The sequence below is a fragment of the Ascaphus truei genome, chromosome 2, assembly GCF_040206685.1.
Source record: "Ascaphus truei isolate aAscTru1 chromosome 2, aAscTru1.hap1, whole genome shotgun sequence".
Taxonomy (NCBI): domain Eukaryota; kingdom Metazoa; phylum Chordata; class Amphibia; order Anura; family Ascaphidae; genus Ascaphus; species Ascaphus truei.
In genome coordinates, this window is record NC_134484.1 from 203,802,070 (window position 1) to 203,817,021 (window position 14,952).

Consider the following 14,952-nt stretch of genomic DNA (forward strand, 5'->3'; position numbering starts at 1 on the left):
TGTTCATTTAAAAAGGGATATGTTGTGATTTAAGTGTGTTTAACGATTTAAAGATTGAGCCGCAGTCCTCTTTGGCAGGGACTAGGTTAATAATGGTTCAGTTACCACTGGTTTGTGTAAACAAGTTGACATTTCTTTGGCCACCGTTTAAAAATAATAATAAATTAGCCATGGCTGGTTTCTGGCTACCATTCTGCCCTCACTGGCATGCAAGTCCTGGTAAGAGCAGACAGTGCCAGTACTAATCATGGGTTTTCCCCACACAGGCAGTCCCTTGAGTGACAGGGGAGGAGGTGTGAATAGGTCTGTGTTCTGCCCAATCCTGGGTTCAGAACCAGTGTCTTTCCCCTACTGTATTTAAGGGAGGTGCAACCCCAAATTCAGTAGTGTCTCTACCGTTGAGAAAGACAGACAAGGTATTGCGCAGGATGCTGTGCACTGGCAGGCCTGGTCCTCTTCCCTAAGGGGGAGACTGAGTGATTACCTTTACCTTTTTCCTCGGTCCTGCTAGAGTGCTGGGGAAGAGCAGGGACTGCTGCGGGGGCCCTTAACCCGTAGTGAAGATCCAGGGACCATCCTAAGTTTGGAGACCAGAATAGAGACTGTATTGGGCAGAGGACTGCCGTGTTGCTGTGAAAGTACAGGAATAAATCCGTTCCAGTTGAATATACCTCCTGCCTGGTGTGTGATCTTACTGGGGGAGAGGTAGCCGTTTCTACCGTAGGAGATCGCCTCCATACATCTGGAGCTTACGGCAGATGGAAGCGCTGTGTACCATGGAGTAAATGTTGGGTATATACCCCAGAATCTTGTCATGCAGCCACCACATCCATTGGTGGACAACTCCGCATTCTGTGAGCCAACAGGTAGCATGCACCATACACCTGGTAACAGGGGGATCTCCCAGAGGGTGGGTGAAATACCGGTACAATAATAATAATAATAATAATAATAATATATTGCCTTATCTTGGAAGCAGTACATACTTTGCTTAATCTTTTCTGTCAATACTGGTCAGAGCTGTAAGGCCTCGGACATGCTTACCGCTGGCGTGCTGATGCGCGCTGAGGCTCAGGGAAAGCGGGTGCTTTCCCTGGCCTTGCGGTTGCTTGTCCTGCTCGCCGTAAGGGGGCGGGCGCGTCACTGGCCGGGGGCGGGCCAGTGACGTCACGGAGCTGGTTCGCCCTCATTGGGCGAACCGCTCACGTGACCGGCCTGTCGCGCCGGCAAGCGGGGGAATTTTAAATTCCCCTAAGACCTGCGCTTCCGCAAGCGTGCGGAAGCGCAGGTGAGCCCCGACTAAAGCCGCTCTAATTGCGGCTGTAGGGGCTCAGTGCTGAGCGGGAGCGCGCGTCGGCGTGCTTCCGCCAGCAAGCACCAAACATGGCCGAGGCCTAATGGAGATTTGAGCGCTTGTTTCCTGTGTTTAGAGGAAGTTCCTCTTTTCCTGCTTCCCACTCTGCTAGCATGCAGCAAAACGTGAAAAATCGTGTTTTTTTTTTTTTTTGTAAATCAGTTCTCTATTAAATAATACGCTCCTTTTTTTTTTTTTTTTTTAACTCTTAAGCCATTTTGGAAAAAAAATTATGTACTGATCATACTTTGTAGTGATACAAAAGTTATATCCACTTCATCTTTTTTGAAATGAGCGCTGGCATCCTATTTTGAGCTCTGCCGGTTGGTAACAAAGTATCACAAACAGCTGACTGTCTATTACTCTGAAAGCTGTAACAATCTGTTACTTAGTAATATAATGTTGCATATCACGTGCAGCATAGTCGGAAGGTGGCCATTATGTTGGTCACACCATCAAGATTCTTCTAGATTTTATAACGGGATCACCAAATAATTGCCAGCTCAGATAAGAATGTAGAATTATAGTCACATGCTTTACATATACAGTACAAATAAGGGGGAATGTCGTATCGCTGCTTTAAGCTTGTCGGCTGGATGAGGGAAGGGGCTGTACTGTTCCACTGGTCAACACGTGTATTTCCTGAGGGACGTAAGGTGCCTGGTATGCATTGATATAAAATATGTCCCAGGCACCTTCTAGAAATGAAGCAGTTGGAAATCGAGCCATATGAAACATTGATGGGCATTTGTAAAACTATTGAAGAGCTTACACAGGGAACACAAAAATGATAATTCAAAGCAAACTTTTGTGACCAAGTTTGCTTAAAACATTGCTCTACATTTTTGTTACCATCCTGCAATTTTCTTTATACATTCACATAACTATTTGCGCAGCAAACAGGTGCTTCTTTGCACATCTCCAGGTGAAGGAGCCTTGAAAATGACGACACAAAACAGAAAGGGGTTAATTGAGATCTGACCTGTTAAAGGATTGTGTTCATTTCTTCTAGGCAAATCAATAACCGTTACCTGTCATATTAGTGGGTCTTTGTAGTAATTCCTAAATAAGTATTATGAAATAACCATACAATGTGCTCACAGTCACGTGAGGGTGTTGCCAAAACTAATATGGGAAGGAAGCCCTTACACGGGCGCACACATACTTACTAGTAAAGGTAACGGCCTCATTTCTTAGTTTCATGTCGAGTTTTAAATGGCCGTTTAATAGGAAGCCACTGTGTGACATTGTGGCTTCCCATTTGGTTCACGGACCCACATGACTTAAACCGCCATTTTTTTCCCCTCCTCGGTGGAAATGGAAAGCTGTTACTTCCTTGCTATTACTTGATATGTATCTCAGGAACCAGGGTGTCACCGCAGCTGGGGGAAAAAAAGCACGGCTAAGCTCCGGGGACACCAGCCCTAATCCCCCCCCTCCCACTATTCCTCTCTCCCTTCTTCCCTTCCCCCTCTCACACCTTCCTTTCCCCCCACCTTCTCTCCCCACCCCCACCCCTCCAGTTCCCATCCTGAGAAAGAAAGAGGACGGGTACAAAATAAGCCAGCAGCCAAATTGTACTGCTTTATTATACTTTTTTTGTGGCATTTCCGGGAATTGCATGGCATGGCAGAGAGGAGGAAGGTGTGGTTTTTCCAAATCTGTACAAACAGGCATCCGCTTTGTAAGAGAAATGTAACCATATTGAGAGCAATCAGAGGGATCTTCTCCCAGAGATGTAGCCGCCCCTTATTAAGCATGTAGCGTTTTGGTAAAAATGTATTTCATGTGAAACGGTCAGCAGATGTCTAAGTATATCCGGTTTCCGCTCTGTGGTGAGTTTAATAGGCCTGACAGCTAAAGACATTTCTAAATCTCTGCTTCCTCCGACAATGAGGTTCTTCTTTTAACTTATTTTTTTTTTTCTTACAATAAGATTCTCGGGTCGGAGTAATGGCTGAAACAGCTGCTTCTATCTGCAGCATGATGGCTCACGGGCTCCGATCTTGGCAGCTTTCAAGGACAAATGGGGTCATTTTGCATAGTCTGACGCGGCCGTTTTCTACCAGAAATCCGTATGGACTTCAATAGGAATTTTCAGCCCCAAAACGACCTGATCGCTCAACTTGGAATATGTAGAATAAGTCCCAAAGTCTGGCTGTGCCGGTGACTGTAATGTATCGGTGTGCTCCTTAGATTTATATCAAACGGTATAAGATTTGTACACCTGAGTGGGACATGTTTTTCAAGAACTATAAACCCTCGCAATACCGAGGGTTAATGTTTGACACGGATTTTGACAATTATAGTTGTAATGAGACATTTCTGACAGTGCTGTGCTTCCAGTAAAGTGTCTAATATAAAAACCCACATCCGGACACAATTATTTATTTGAGAACGATGCAAACAAATTTATTGGGATCATGGTAAAGCTATGAGTCGCTGCACCCCGTTAACCTGAAGAGGTAAATGCAGAACATGGGTGCGTCCACACTTGCAAGGAGAGAACAGGAGCACGTCACAATTAAATTCGACAGGACACTACATCCTGGATCCTAACTTTGTGTAATAACTTAATTAGTATATCCTTTTTATAATTTCGGCAAAATCCAAGATGTGGTTGGACTTTTTCTGCAGTACAAGTTAGATAATACTTCAGTGTTGATCCAGTTCGTAATGATGCTTCTATGCACATATGGACCGCCAAAGCTAAATAGAATGGAAAAAACAAGTGCTTCAAAATGTTTTGTTTTGTTTGCCCACCTCTGATTTCCCCTAGTCTTATGTTCTGTCTTGCTGATCTTGGATGGAGAACAGAGGCAACATTGCTTTTTCCTGCTTGTAACAGAACATTATAGAAATGTTTTCAATTTCGCGATATTGATCTTGTGTCTTGGGTATTTGCTAAGCACTGCACATAAAGCTCCGTTCGTTTATTTTCTAATAATTTCCGCTAATCCTCATTTCGGTTAATAGGCTTATTCATCCATCCATCTTGTAAACTAAACAGAGTTGCAGAGCTAAGAATGTCTCCGGAGATGCACGCTGATCTCCCATCTCCTGTGAGGAGGAATGGTTGGCATGGACAGTCTTGGGTGACGTTGGCTATAGCACAGGGGAAAGGGGAGTATGTGACGCCTTTTATATTAACACTTTTAAGTAATGTTTGCTGAATTTGTGAATTCATACTACTTACCTTCCAGTGCCTTCACGAGTTGACCATGGGGTGGACTTTCACAAGGGAGTTGTTGACCACACTTCCTCCACCAATCCTCCCTGTCTCCTTCATGCTCTGCTCTTCTACAAACACACAGAGCCCCTCACAAGCTGAGGACCCAAACCTACCACCCCATATAGATTTGTGTCAAAAGAAGTGCTACTGGGATTATGACGTCATGCTAGTCACAATCCCCGTAGCAGTACTTTTGACAACGATGTGATGGGTTTGGGTTCTGAGCTTGTAGGGGTAATGTGTGTGGTTGTAGATTTAGATGGGTAAACAATTGTTTTGGAGGTTTGTGACCACTCAGCCCACTTTTAAATGGTGGTTCTTGTTCTGCACCTGTGAATGACCAGTCTATTAAGACACTTCTCCATCCATTAGACAGGGGAGCAGAGCCAGGTACAGTAGTGTTAGGACTTGCAAAAGAGGGGATGATGGTTTGCAAGCTTAAAAAGCTTTAACCACAGTATTTGTACTGAATGACCCTCACTTATGAAAAGAAAAACAGATGATAAATATTTAACTATATGATTTGTTATATTGGATGTAGCACTGGGGCTTTTTGTCTTCTGTTACTCTATGCACTAAAACAGGGTCACAGCGCAGTGATTGTCTATGGCCTACATCCTTAAACCTACGCATTCTAACGTCCAACTTAATATTATTGTTAATTTGTAAAGCGCCAGCATATTCCGTAGCACAGTACAATGGGGGACTTAATGTATAGTTAAGGAAAAATGAAACGCCTCTGGCAATGACGTGGTTAAGAGGATTTCCTCCAGCGATCTTGTTAAAGGGCCTTTGTGAGCAACAGGACTAAACTAGTGTGTGTTATTTGTTTGGTCTCTGTTTATTTGGCAGTGTCATTTGTGTTTGGCTCATCTCTGGCTTGGAAACTTGCAGTGTTTTTCTTGCCTGCCCAGCCAAAGAGCCTACAAGGAGTCCCTGCAGGATGAATGCCCAGCCCAGGTTGAGGCCTCACGGTCTCTTGTTCTCAGGAAGGTCCGTGTTTTGTAACAGTCCTAACGGAACAGTAATAGCATTGTCTTGTACTCTTTCTGTGGCCCTTCTCCCAGAAGGGGATTCTGTGCGCCATTCATCAAATGATGACGTAGCCGAGGATGGAACTGGACACAAATGAAGTCGCCATGTCTCTTCCTGTAGTAGTGTAGTCCCTTCCCTGCTGTATTGACGTAACGACTTTAGGATTGTGTGCCCGCAGAACTTGCTTGAAAGCGAGAATAAAAGTGCTGAATGACGAGACATCTGTGAGGTGTCAAAGAACTGCTGTATGGCTGCTTGATTTGGAGTATCCACATACTTGGACTGATCACATACGTTCTTGTGACAGTCATCCATTTAGTTCAGGGGAGCTCAACTCCAGTCCTTCAGGGCCACCAACAGGTCACGTTTTCAGGATATCCCTGAGCTACCTGTGCTGAAGCAGGGATATCCTGAAAACCTGACCTGTTGGTGGCCATTGAGGACTGGAGTTGAGCTCCTGGATTTTGTCATTAGGATTTGGTTCCAGTGCCCTTGGGTGACCTTAATTGGAGGACTAGCACTAGGTCAGCACTTGGTGTTCTTGCTCACGATAGCTGGGTATGTATCCTCTGCCACCCGTGCGCAGTCCTGTTATTTTATATAGACCTTTATTTTCCTACATGTTCAATGTAGTCTAAGCAGCTCGTACCAAGTCTTCCTGCTTACTTGGCGCAGTTTTTAAATTTTTTTTAATTGACTCTACCCAGAGCAGTTTGCAGTCTCAGTTGAACTAACAGAGCGAGATAGCCGAATGTATAAGATCACATGGAGTTTGCTGGCTTATACCAGTGTCTCACACTATGGGGACCAGCAACAAATAGTACTTCTCTGACATCAATCTAACGGCTGCCGTGTCCTTTGGAAGCAATGTTAATGACTGGTTCACCTGTGTGCAATCGCAGACTCGCCCAAACGGTCGTCCCGAAGCTTTACAGGACTTCAGCTCTGAGGTGGTTGGGTTAATAAGGTTGGCTGGCGAGACATCCTTTATCCATGTGGGGTTTTTAAGTCTCCTGTCCTGGTATTGAAACCTGGAATGACGGAGTTAGATTTGGGGTTATGGAGCAAAGCGGCTTTTGCATGCTGGGAGTGGTATCCAATGCCTTGGATGTTTCATTTCACCAAATGTGGTTGCGACTTAATTTTCGCTTTGACAAGCTAATTTACTGTGGCTCCCCAGTCCCCCAGAGTCAGAAACCAGGGAAATACGTCTTGATGTTTTGATGTGAGCCACATGTTGGTGTTCCTTCTCTCACTACTATCGAGCAGTGAGCCAGGGGACCTAAGGTTTTGAGGTGAGGTGGCAAAATGAAGGTTGCCAATACTTTGTGCATCTGTGGTTAGATTTGTACGTTTTTATATTTCTCGCCAGGGTATTTTCCCTCGTTTGTTTCGATTTGTTTAGATTTCACTCTTTTTAGTCTTCAGCCCTCTCTCATGAAAATCCTTACAGAGGGCCTTCTACAATTTGCCCACAAAGTAAAAGGCTGTCCATGAAAATTAACATATATACTCCAATGCTTCCGTTAACATAAAATACACGTTTTCGAAAAGCTCTCGAGTACTTGACGTTGCGTTTGGTCACTTCCGCAGTGGTCTTCATGCAGAACATTAGTGTAGAAGTCATGTATGCTCCATAAAGGACTTGAGCAGGTGTCTGGTGAAGGGAAATGGGTTAAATATGTTGCTCTATCATCTGTCCTCTCTTTATGCACAAGGTAGTCTCCACTGCGGGCTGCAAAATAGAGCTACAAGCTACTTAATGTCCCAGTCTATCGGTATAAAAATATACATCAGATCTATAACATGATGGTTCTTTAGCAGGCTGACATTGCCAAGAAAGTGTATTCCAGACGTAGTATAAGTTATGCAAACCAAACTTGAATGTGACGCTCCGTGTAACAACTTTAGCAAACTGCATGGCACATACGATTTTCTTTCAAAGATATTTATCCATTTTGCTGTCTCGATACGTGTGGTTCTTGATGTGGGAGCTTTCTGAATGTTATTGTCATTAAATACTGTGCTAGAGGCAGCTAAAACTAACAGCAGCATATTGCACTCCCCAGAAGGGGGACTGTCTTTTAATCCTGTTGAGTTTCTTTTGATTGACGTTTTTCTGTGTTTGTGTGTCTTCTGTAGATTGCTTCTCAGCGCATTAGTTCTGTGGACCTGTCCTGCTGCAGCTTGGAACATCTCCCCGAGAACCTGTTCTACAGCCAAGATCTCACGCATCTCAACCTGAAGCAGAACGTTCTCAGGCTTACTGCTGGGCCCACGTTGGGTGGAACTCCTGATGATCTTCAGAGGTAAGATGGGTCATTACAATTGGTTTACCTCAAACCTATGTGTTCAGGCATCTGTGGCTGTTTAAAAATGTAAATATAGAGGACGCTGGCAGCAAAAAGTAACTGATAAAGGTAAGAAAGCATTGCAGCATTGTGTGGTGTGCTTATACACCGCAGTATGGTACACTGGCTTGATAAAGAGCTGTGTAGCCCAAAATAAATATAAATATATATATATATTTTTCTTGCCCACTGTATTAGAGATTTGCAATAAATTAGCACTTGTTTTTCTTCCACAAACTGCTCTATTCACCAAATTAGGCGAGTAGTTTTTAACTTATGTCCTGTAGAGCGGTGGGTTATCCAAAACTCAGGTCGGGAGTTCCCTGATAACAATAGTGCCTTGAAAAGTGAAGCATTTTTCATTAAAATATTTATTTTGACGTCTTTTTTAATTGAACAACATAAACGTATTAAATTTTGTGTTGTAAAATGTTGTTTCTAGAGATAAACATGTCCTTTTCTGTTGGAAGGACCTGCAACATATTGCAGATCAATGACTGTGCCCTTCTAGCAAGTAAAGTGTTAGTGTGTGTGTGTATATTTATGTGTATATACATGCGCACACGCACACATGCACACGCACACATGCACACATACACACATGCACACATGCACACATGCACTCATACATACACACACACATATGCACACACACACACGCACGCACGCACGCACGCACATACATGCACGCACACACACACACACATATGCACGCACACACACATATGCACACACACACATATATGCACACACACACACACATATGCACACACACACACACATATGCACACACACACACACATATGCACACACACACACACACACATATGCACACACACACATATACACACACACACATATCCACACGCACACACACACACATATGCACACACACACATATGCACACACACACATATGCACACACACACACACACACATATGCACACACACACACATGCACACACACACACACATGCACACACACACACATGCACACACACACACATGCACACGCACACACATATGCACACGCACACACATACACGCACACATGCACACACACACACATGCACGCACACCACACGCACACACACACACATATACGCACACGCACTTACGCACACGCACACACATATACGCACACGCACACACATACACATATACGCACACACAGGCAGGCACACAGGCACGCGCACGCACGCACGCACATGCACGTACGTACGTGCACGCACGCACGCACATGCACGCACGTACATGCACATACGCGCACGCACGCACGCACATACGCACGCACATACGCACATATATATATATATATGCACACACACACACACACACATATATATACACGTAAATATTTTAGTGTATATGCATGGTGTGTGTGCGTATGTATACGTACATACACAGACCCATGCAGACACGAGCATGACCTACTAAAGCAATATTATTTATAGGTACTAAGGATTGCAAAGCTGTGTTTCTGCTGAGCCAGAAGAAATGTTTCTAGAATTCCTCAGTGCTTAAAGGTGCACTCGCACAAAGGAAGAATGAGTAAATGGCATGGGCATATCTTTGTTCTTTTTTTACACAAGTCAGACACATTGTATAGGTATTTTTAAAAGGTGTTTGAAAAAAAAATATATATTTATTTATTTTTTTAAAGATTTATGCTTTCTGGGGAATATGAATACTTTGGCTGTTTTTTGCACACTTTAATCTCGTGATAATTATGCATGTTCCTTCAATCTATAGATAGTTACATGTGCTGGTAATTGAATGTTTCTAAGGGAACCATGTTCTCGCACTACAATGAACCCTTTATAGGGCTAGAAATTACTGAGTTCAGTGATCGAATACAGGCCGCAGTGTTTTATTGAACTCATTTTGCTTGTAGGATCTCTCTGCTTTCACAATTGCCTTCAAACTATTATCGCATATACCGGTCATATCAAATTATATCATGTCCTGTCCACTGCCCCCCTTACTTGATTCAGGCAAATGCGCTGATTAGACTAAACAAGGCATTATCCTTACCTAGACTTCGGACCTAGGTCATGGTTTAAAGTCGGTCGTGGGATACATTTTCCAAATCCATGTAGAAACCTTGGATTTTTAAATACCCTCAAAGTGGTTAGAGCTTCTACTGGGCAAGGCAGCAAATAATGTGTCTCTAATTTGTGGGCCTCTGTGGAAACCAGTCCACGTGCAGACATAATTAACACTTCCTAGTTCTTGTGTGTGCAATTACACTTTTTGCTTGAATTAAAAACACAGTTGCACTTCCTGTAATGGTTAAATGCGTGCATATCTTCTGGGCTGCTTCTTTCTCCTCACTGCAAGAGAACAGGCGAACCAGCATGTGAGCTGAAACTTTAGGGAAGTAGGTTTAGAAGTCCGATCTCTCTCGGACAAGAGGAAAAACTGGCTTCAGAATCTGAGAAGGGACATGTACTGGAAGCAAGCCCTCATTTTTGGGGTGGCTACAGCACTGTTTAGAGAAATAGCCAAAGTATTTTAGTAGCATTCATTGGCGTTTTTTGTCACTTAAAACTATAGAGCTGAAATCTTCCTGGGCTAAGGAAGGACTGCTTTGCAACGTATTGAATGAGGACCTTTTGAGTGACATTGCGCAGTAATATGCAATGGACTGAAGACCGGGTGATACAAGGGTTCAGAGTCACCAGTCTGAGGCTCATTCTGCCACTTCTGCTAACATCTCAGGATGGAGAAGAAATCCCTTCTCCACGACTCCCTGGTCTTCGGTTTGTCTTGGCGTTTTACTCACGTCATCTTGTTCAGGGAACGGTCGGGCAGTCTGCATACGTGTATCACTGATTCTGTGGTAGTCACAGCAAAGAATACATTTTGTTTGCATAAGGTTTTTTTCCGGTAGGTAGACTGTTTTTTTATTTTATTTTTGGCTTTGTTACTGTACCTCTTCCCATAAATATCAATTGAACAAATAAAGTTGCACGTCCTCCTTTCATTAGTTTGTGCAACCTTGGTCAGTGTCAATTTCTTGTGTAGGTGCCAGTTCTTCTTGTATTGTATTGTATGTCTTTATTTATATAGCGCCATTAGTGTACATAGCGCTTCACAGTAGTAATACATGTGGTAATCAAATAAATAACAGATAATATAAATAACAGATCATGGGAATAAGTGCTTTAGACATAAAAGTAACATTTCGGAAGAGGAGTCCCTGCCCTGAGGAGCTTACATTCTAATTGGTAGGTAGGGAGAACGTACAGAGACAGTAGGAGGGAGTTCTGGTAAGTGCGTCTGCAGGGGGCCAATCTTTATGTATCCTGTGTTCAGAATATCCACAGTGCTATTCATATGCTTCTTTAAGCAAGTGTGTCTTAAGGTGGGTCTTAAAGGTGGATAGAGAGGGTGCTAGTCGGGTACTGAGGGGAAGGGCATTCCAGAGGTGTGGGGCAGTCAGTGAAAAGGGTTTAAGGTGGGAGAGGGCTTTAGATACAAAGGGGGTAGAAAGTAGACATCCTTGAGCAGAACGCAAGAGTCGGGATGGTGCATAGCGAGAAATTAGGGCTGAGATGTAAGGAGGAGCAGAAGAGTGTAAAGCTTTAAAAGTGAGGAGAAGAATGGAGTGTGAGATGCGGGATTTGATCGGAAGCCAGGAGAGGGATTTCATGAGGGGAGATGCTGAGACAGATCTAGGAAAGAGTAGAGTGATTCTGGCAGCAGCATTTAGGATAGATTGTAGGGGAGACAGGTGAGAGGCAGGAAGGCCAGACAGCAGGAGGTTACAGTAATCAAGACGGGAGAGAATGAGGGCCTGAGTCAGAGTTTTAGCAGTCGAGCAACAGAGGAAAGGGCGTATCTTTGTTATATTGCAGAGGAAAATGCGACAGGTTTTAGATATGTTTTGAATGTGAGGGGCGAATGTGAGAGAGGAGTCGAGTGTGACCCCTAGGCAGCGTGCTTGGGCTACTGGGTGAATGATTGTAGTTCCAACAGTAATGTGGAAGGAGGTAGTAGGGCCAGGTTTGGGAGGAAGTATGAGGAGCTCTGTTTTAGCCATGTTGAGTTTAAGGCGAGGGCCATCCAGGATGATATAGCAGAGAGACATTCAGAAACTTTGGTTTGCACAGCAGGTGTAAGGTCAGGTGTTGAAAAGTATATTTGTGTGTCGTCGGCATAGAGGTGATAATTAAACCCAAAAGATGTTATTAGGTCACCTAGAGAGAGTGTGTACAGAGAAAAGAGAAGAGGTCCCAGGACAGAGCCCTGGGGTACCCCCACAGAGAGATCAATAGAGGAGGAGGTGTTAGCAGAAGAGACACTAAAAGTACGATGGGAGAGGTAGGATGAGATCCAGGATAGAGCTTTGTTCCGAATACCTAGAGTATGGAGAATGTGGAGGAGAAGAGGGTGGTCCACGGTGTCAAATGCTGCAGAGAGGTCGAGTAATATGAGCAGAGTGTAATGACCTCTGTCTTTGGCAGCATGGAGGTCGTCAGTTATTTTGGTGAGGGCTGTTTCGGTGGAGTGAGCAGTGCGGAAGCCAGATTGTAGAGGGTCTAGGAGAGAATAGGTGTTGAGAAAATGGAGCAAGCGAGAGAATACAAGACGTTCAAGTAGTTTAGAGGCAAAAGGCAGGAGGGAGACAGGTCGATAGTTAGAAAGACAGGTAGGGTCAAGCTTGCTGTTTTTGAGTAATGGTATGACTGTTGCATGTTTGAAGGAGGATGGAAAGGTTCCAGAGCAGAGGGAGGAGTTAAAAATGTGTGTAAGCGTAGGGATTATAGTAGGAGCTAGAGGTTTTAGGAGATGGGAGGGAATGGGGTCAAGAGGGCAAGTGGTAGAGGGAGAAGAGGAGATCAACAGCGACACATCCTCCTCTGAGACAGTGGAAAAAGACTCAAGGAAGGCAGGAGGAGAGTTAGGAAGAGGTGTAGGATGGGGGGAAGAAACAGAGGGGATGTTCTGCCGTATGGATTCCACCTTTTCCTTAAAATAGTCAGCAAAGTCCTGAGCGGAGATGGAGGAAGGAGAGGCAGCTGAGGGTGGTTTGAGTAGAGTATCAAAGACAGAGAACAGTCGGCGTGGGTTAGACTTGTGCATGTTGATTAGTGCAGAAAAGTAGGCTTGTTTAGCTTGCGAGAGGGCAGAGTTGAAACAGGATAGCATAAATTTGTAGTGAAGGAAGTCTGCGAGAGTGTGAGACTTCCTCCAGAGGCGTTCAGAGGAACGAGTGGAGGAATGCAGCATGCGCGTGTGGGAATTTAGCCAGGGTCTAGGGTTAGAAGGGCGAGGGCGGCAGAGAGAAAGCGGGGCATGTAGATCAAGAGACGAGGACAAGACAGAGTTGTACTTTCTGACCAGGTTGTCAGGGTCTGTAGCAGAGCTGAGAGAGGAGAGGGAGGAGTTTAAAGTGGACTCAAAGTCAGGTAAGTGAATAGAGCGCAGGTTTCTGCAGAACCGGGGGGTAGATGGAGGTGGAGAAGGGGAGAAGCGAGATAAAGAGAATGAGATGAGATGATGGTCAGAGAGAGGAAAAAGGGAAATGGAGAAATCAGAGAGAGAGAAGTTTTTAGTGAAAACCAGGTCTAAGTAGTGGCCATCCTTGTGGGTGCTGGCTGCAGTCCACTGTTGAAGGCCAAAAGAAGAGGTAAGAGAAAGAAAGCGGGAAGCCCAAGAGAGAGAGGAGTCATCAATGTGGCAATTGAAGTCCCCAAGGAGAAGAACAGGGGAGTCTGAGGAGAGAAAGAAAGAGCCAGGATTCAAAGTGAGAGAGAAAGGCAGAAGGGGGATGAGTAGAGGTAGGTGGGCGATAGATGACCGCCACATGAACAGGGAGAGGAGAGAAGATCTGGACAGTGTGAGCCTCAAAGGAGGGAAAAGCAAGAGAGGGGGGAATAGGAAGGGTTCGGTAACGGCAGACAGAGGAGAGCAGGAGCCCCACGCCTCCACCCCTGCCATCAGGGCGCGGAGTGTGGGAGAAGGAAAGGCCACCATAGGAGAGGGCAGCTTCCAGAGCAGTGTCAGACTGAGTGAGCCAGGTCTCAGTTATAGCAAATAGGAGCAGAGAGTGAGAGAGAAAGAAGTCATGTACAGAGAGGAACTTGTTAGAGAGGGAGCGAGCATTCCAAAGGGCACAGGAGAAAGGGAGAGAGGAGGGAGGGTGGCAGGGGATGGGTATGAGGTTGGAGGGGTTGACACCAGAAGGAGTAGAAGTTGCATGTGGGAGGCGAGGACGAGAGCAAGTTGAAATAAGACAGGGACCAGGATTGGGAGAGATATCCCCAGAAGCAAGGAGGAGAAGCATGGATAGAAAAAGGATGTGTGAGGAGGATTTGTAGGGGTGTTTTTTAGTGCAGGGGATATAGCTGTATGGTGTGAGAGGACGCAGGTAAGAAAGGAGTTCATGTGAACTGAGAAGTGGTGAAGAAAGGAGAGATGGAGATATATGAATAGAGTTTGAGACATACTGAGGCTGGTAAAAAGAAGTGCATAATTTGAGAAGAAGTGAAGTCACAGCAAATATAAATGGTAAAGGCAGCATCACAGCAGTAATGATGCAGTCTGGTATTGATGATATCCTCCTTTCCAGCGTAGTTCAAATGCAGGAATCAGGGCCAGATGGGGTGTCCACTTCTTCCTCACTTCTTTCGAACTTCCTTTTAAACTTCAGTTGTTCAATAGTCATGCCACTTATAATGGACTACTTGGATATGGGCTGCAAGCAGACTAGCTGCTCTGACTGGGTTTATATAGGCCTAAAAAGTCACCTGACAATGTTGTTCTGTCTGTTTAATTAGCACATCTGAGGCACATTCAAACAAATGGTTTTCTACACAGGGTGTTCCCTGCCTAGGTGGCAACACTTAATTTGATTAGGGGTAGACAGAAAACAGCATTCAAATATGGATTTTACCTAGCATTGGATCACTTGCATATACTATATAATACACACAGCAGAGGATTTAGAGATGGATTTTACCTAGCATACTCTT

At 44.6% G+C, this 14,952-nt stretch overlaps 1 protein-coding gene across 1 annotated transcript in view; it reads left to right on the forward strand.

The window, feature by feature from the left end:
* PHLPP1 (PH domain and leucine rich repeat protein phosphatase 1) overlaps positions 1-14,952 on the forward strand; it is a 134,662-nt gene that overhangs the window by 58,811 nt on the left and 60,899 nt on the right. The window contains exon 4 of the mRNA XM_075585857.1: positions 7,764-7,930. Within this exon, the coding sequence (XP_075441972.1) occupies positions 7,764-7,930 (167 nt within the window). The remainder of the gene's footprint in view (positions 1-7,763; positions 7,931-14,952) is intronic.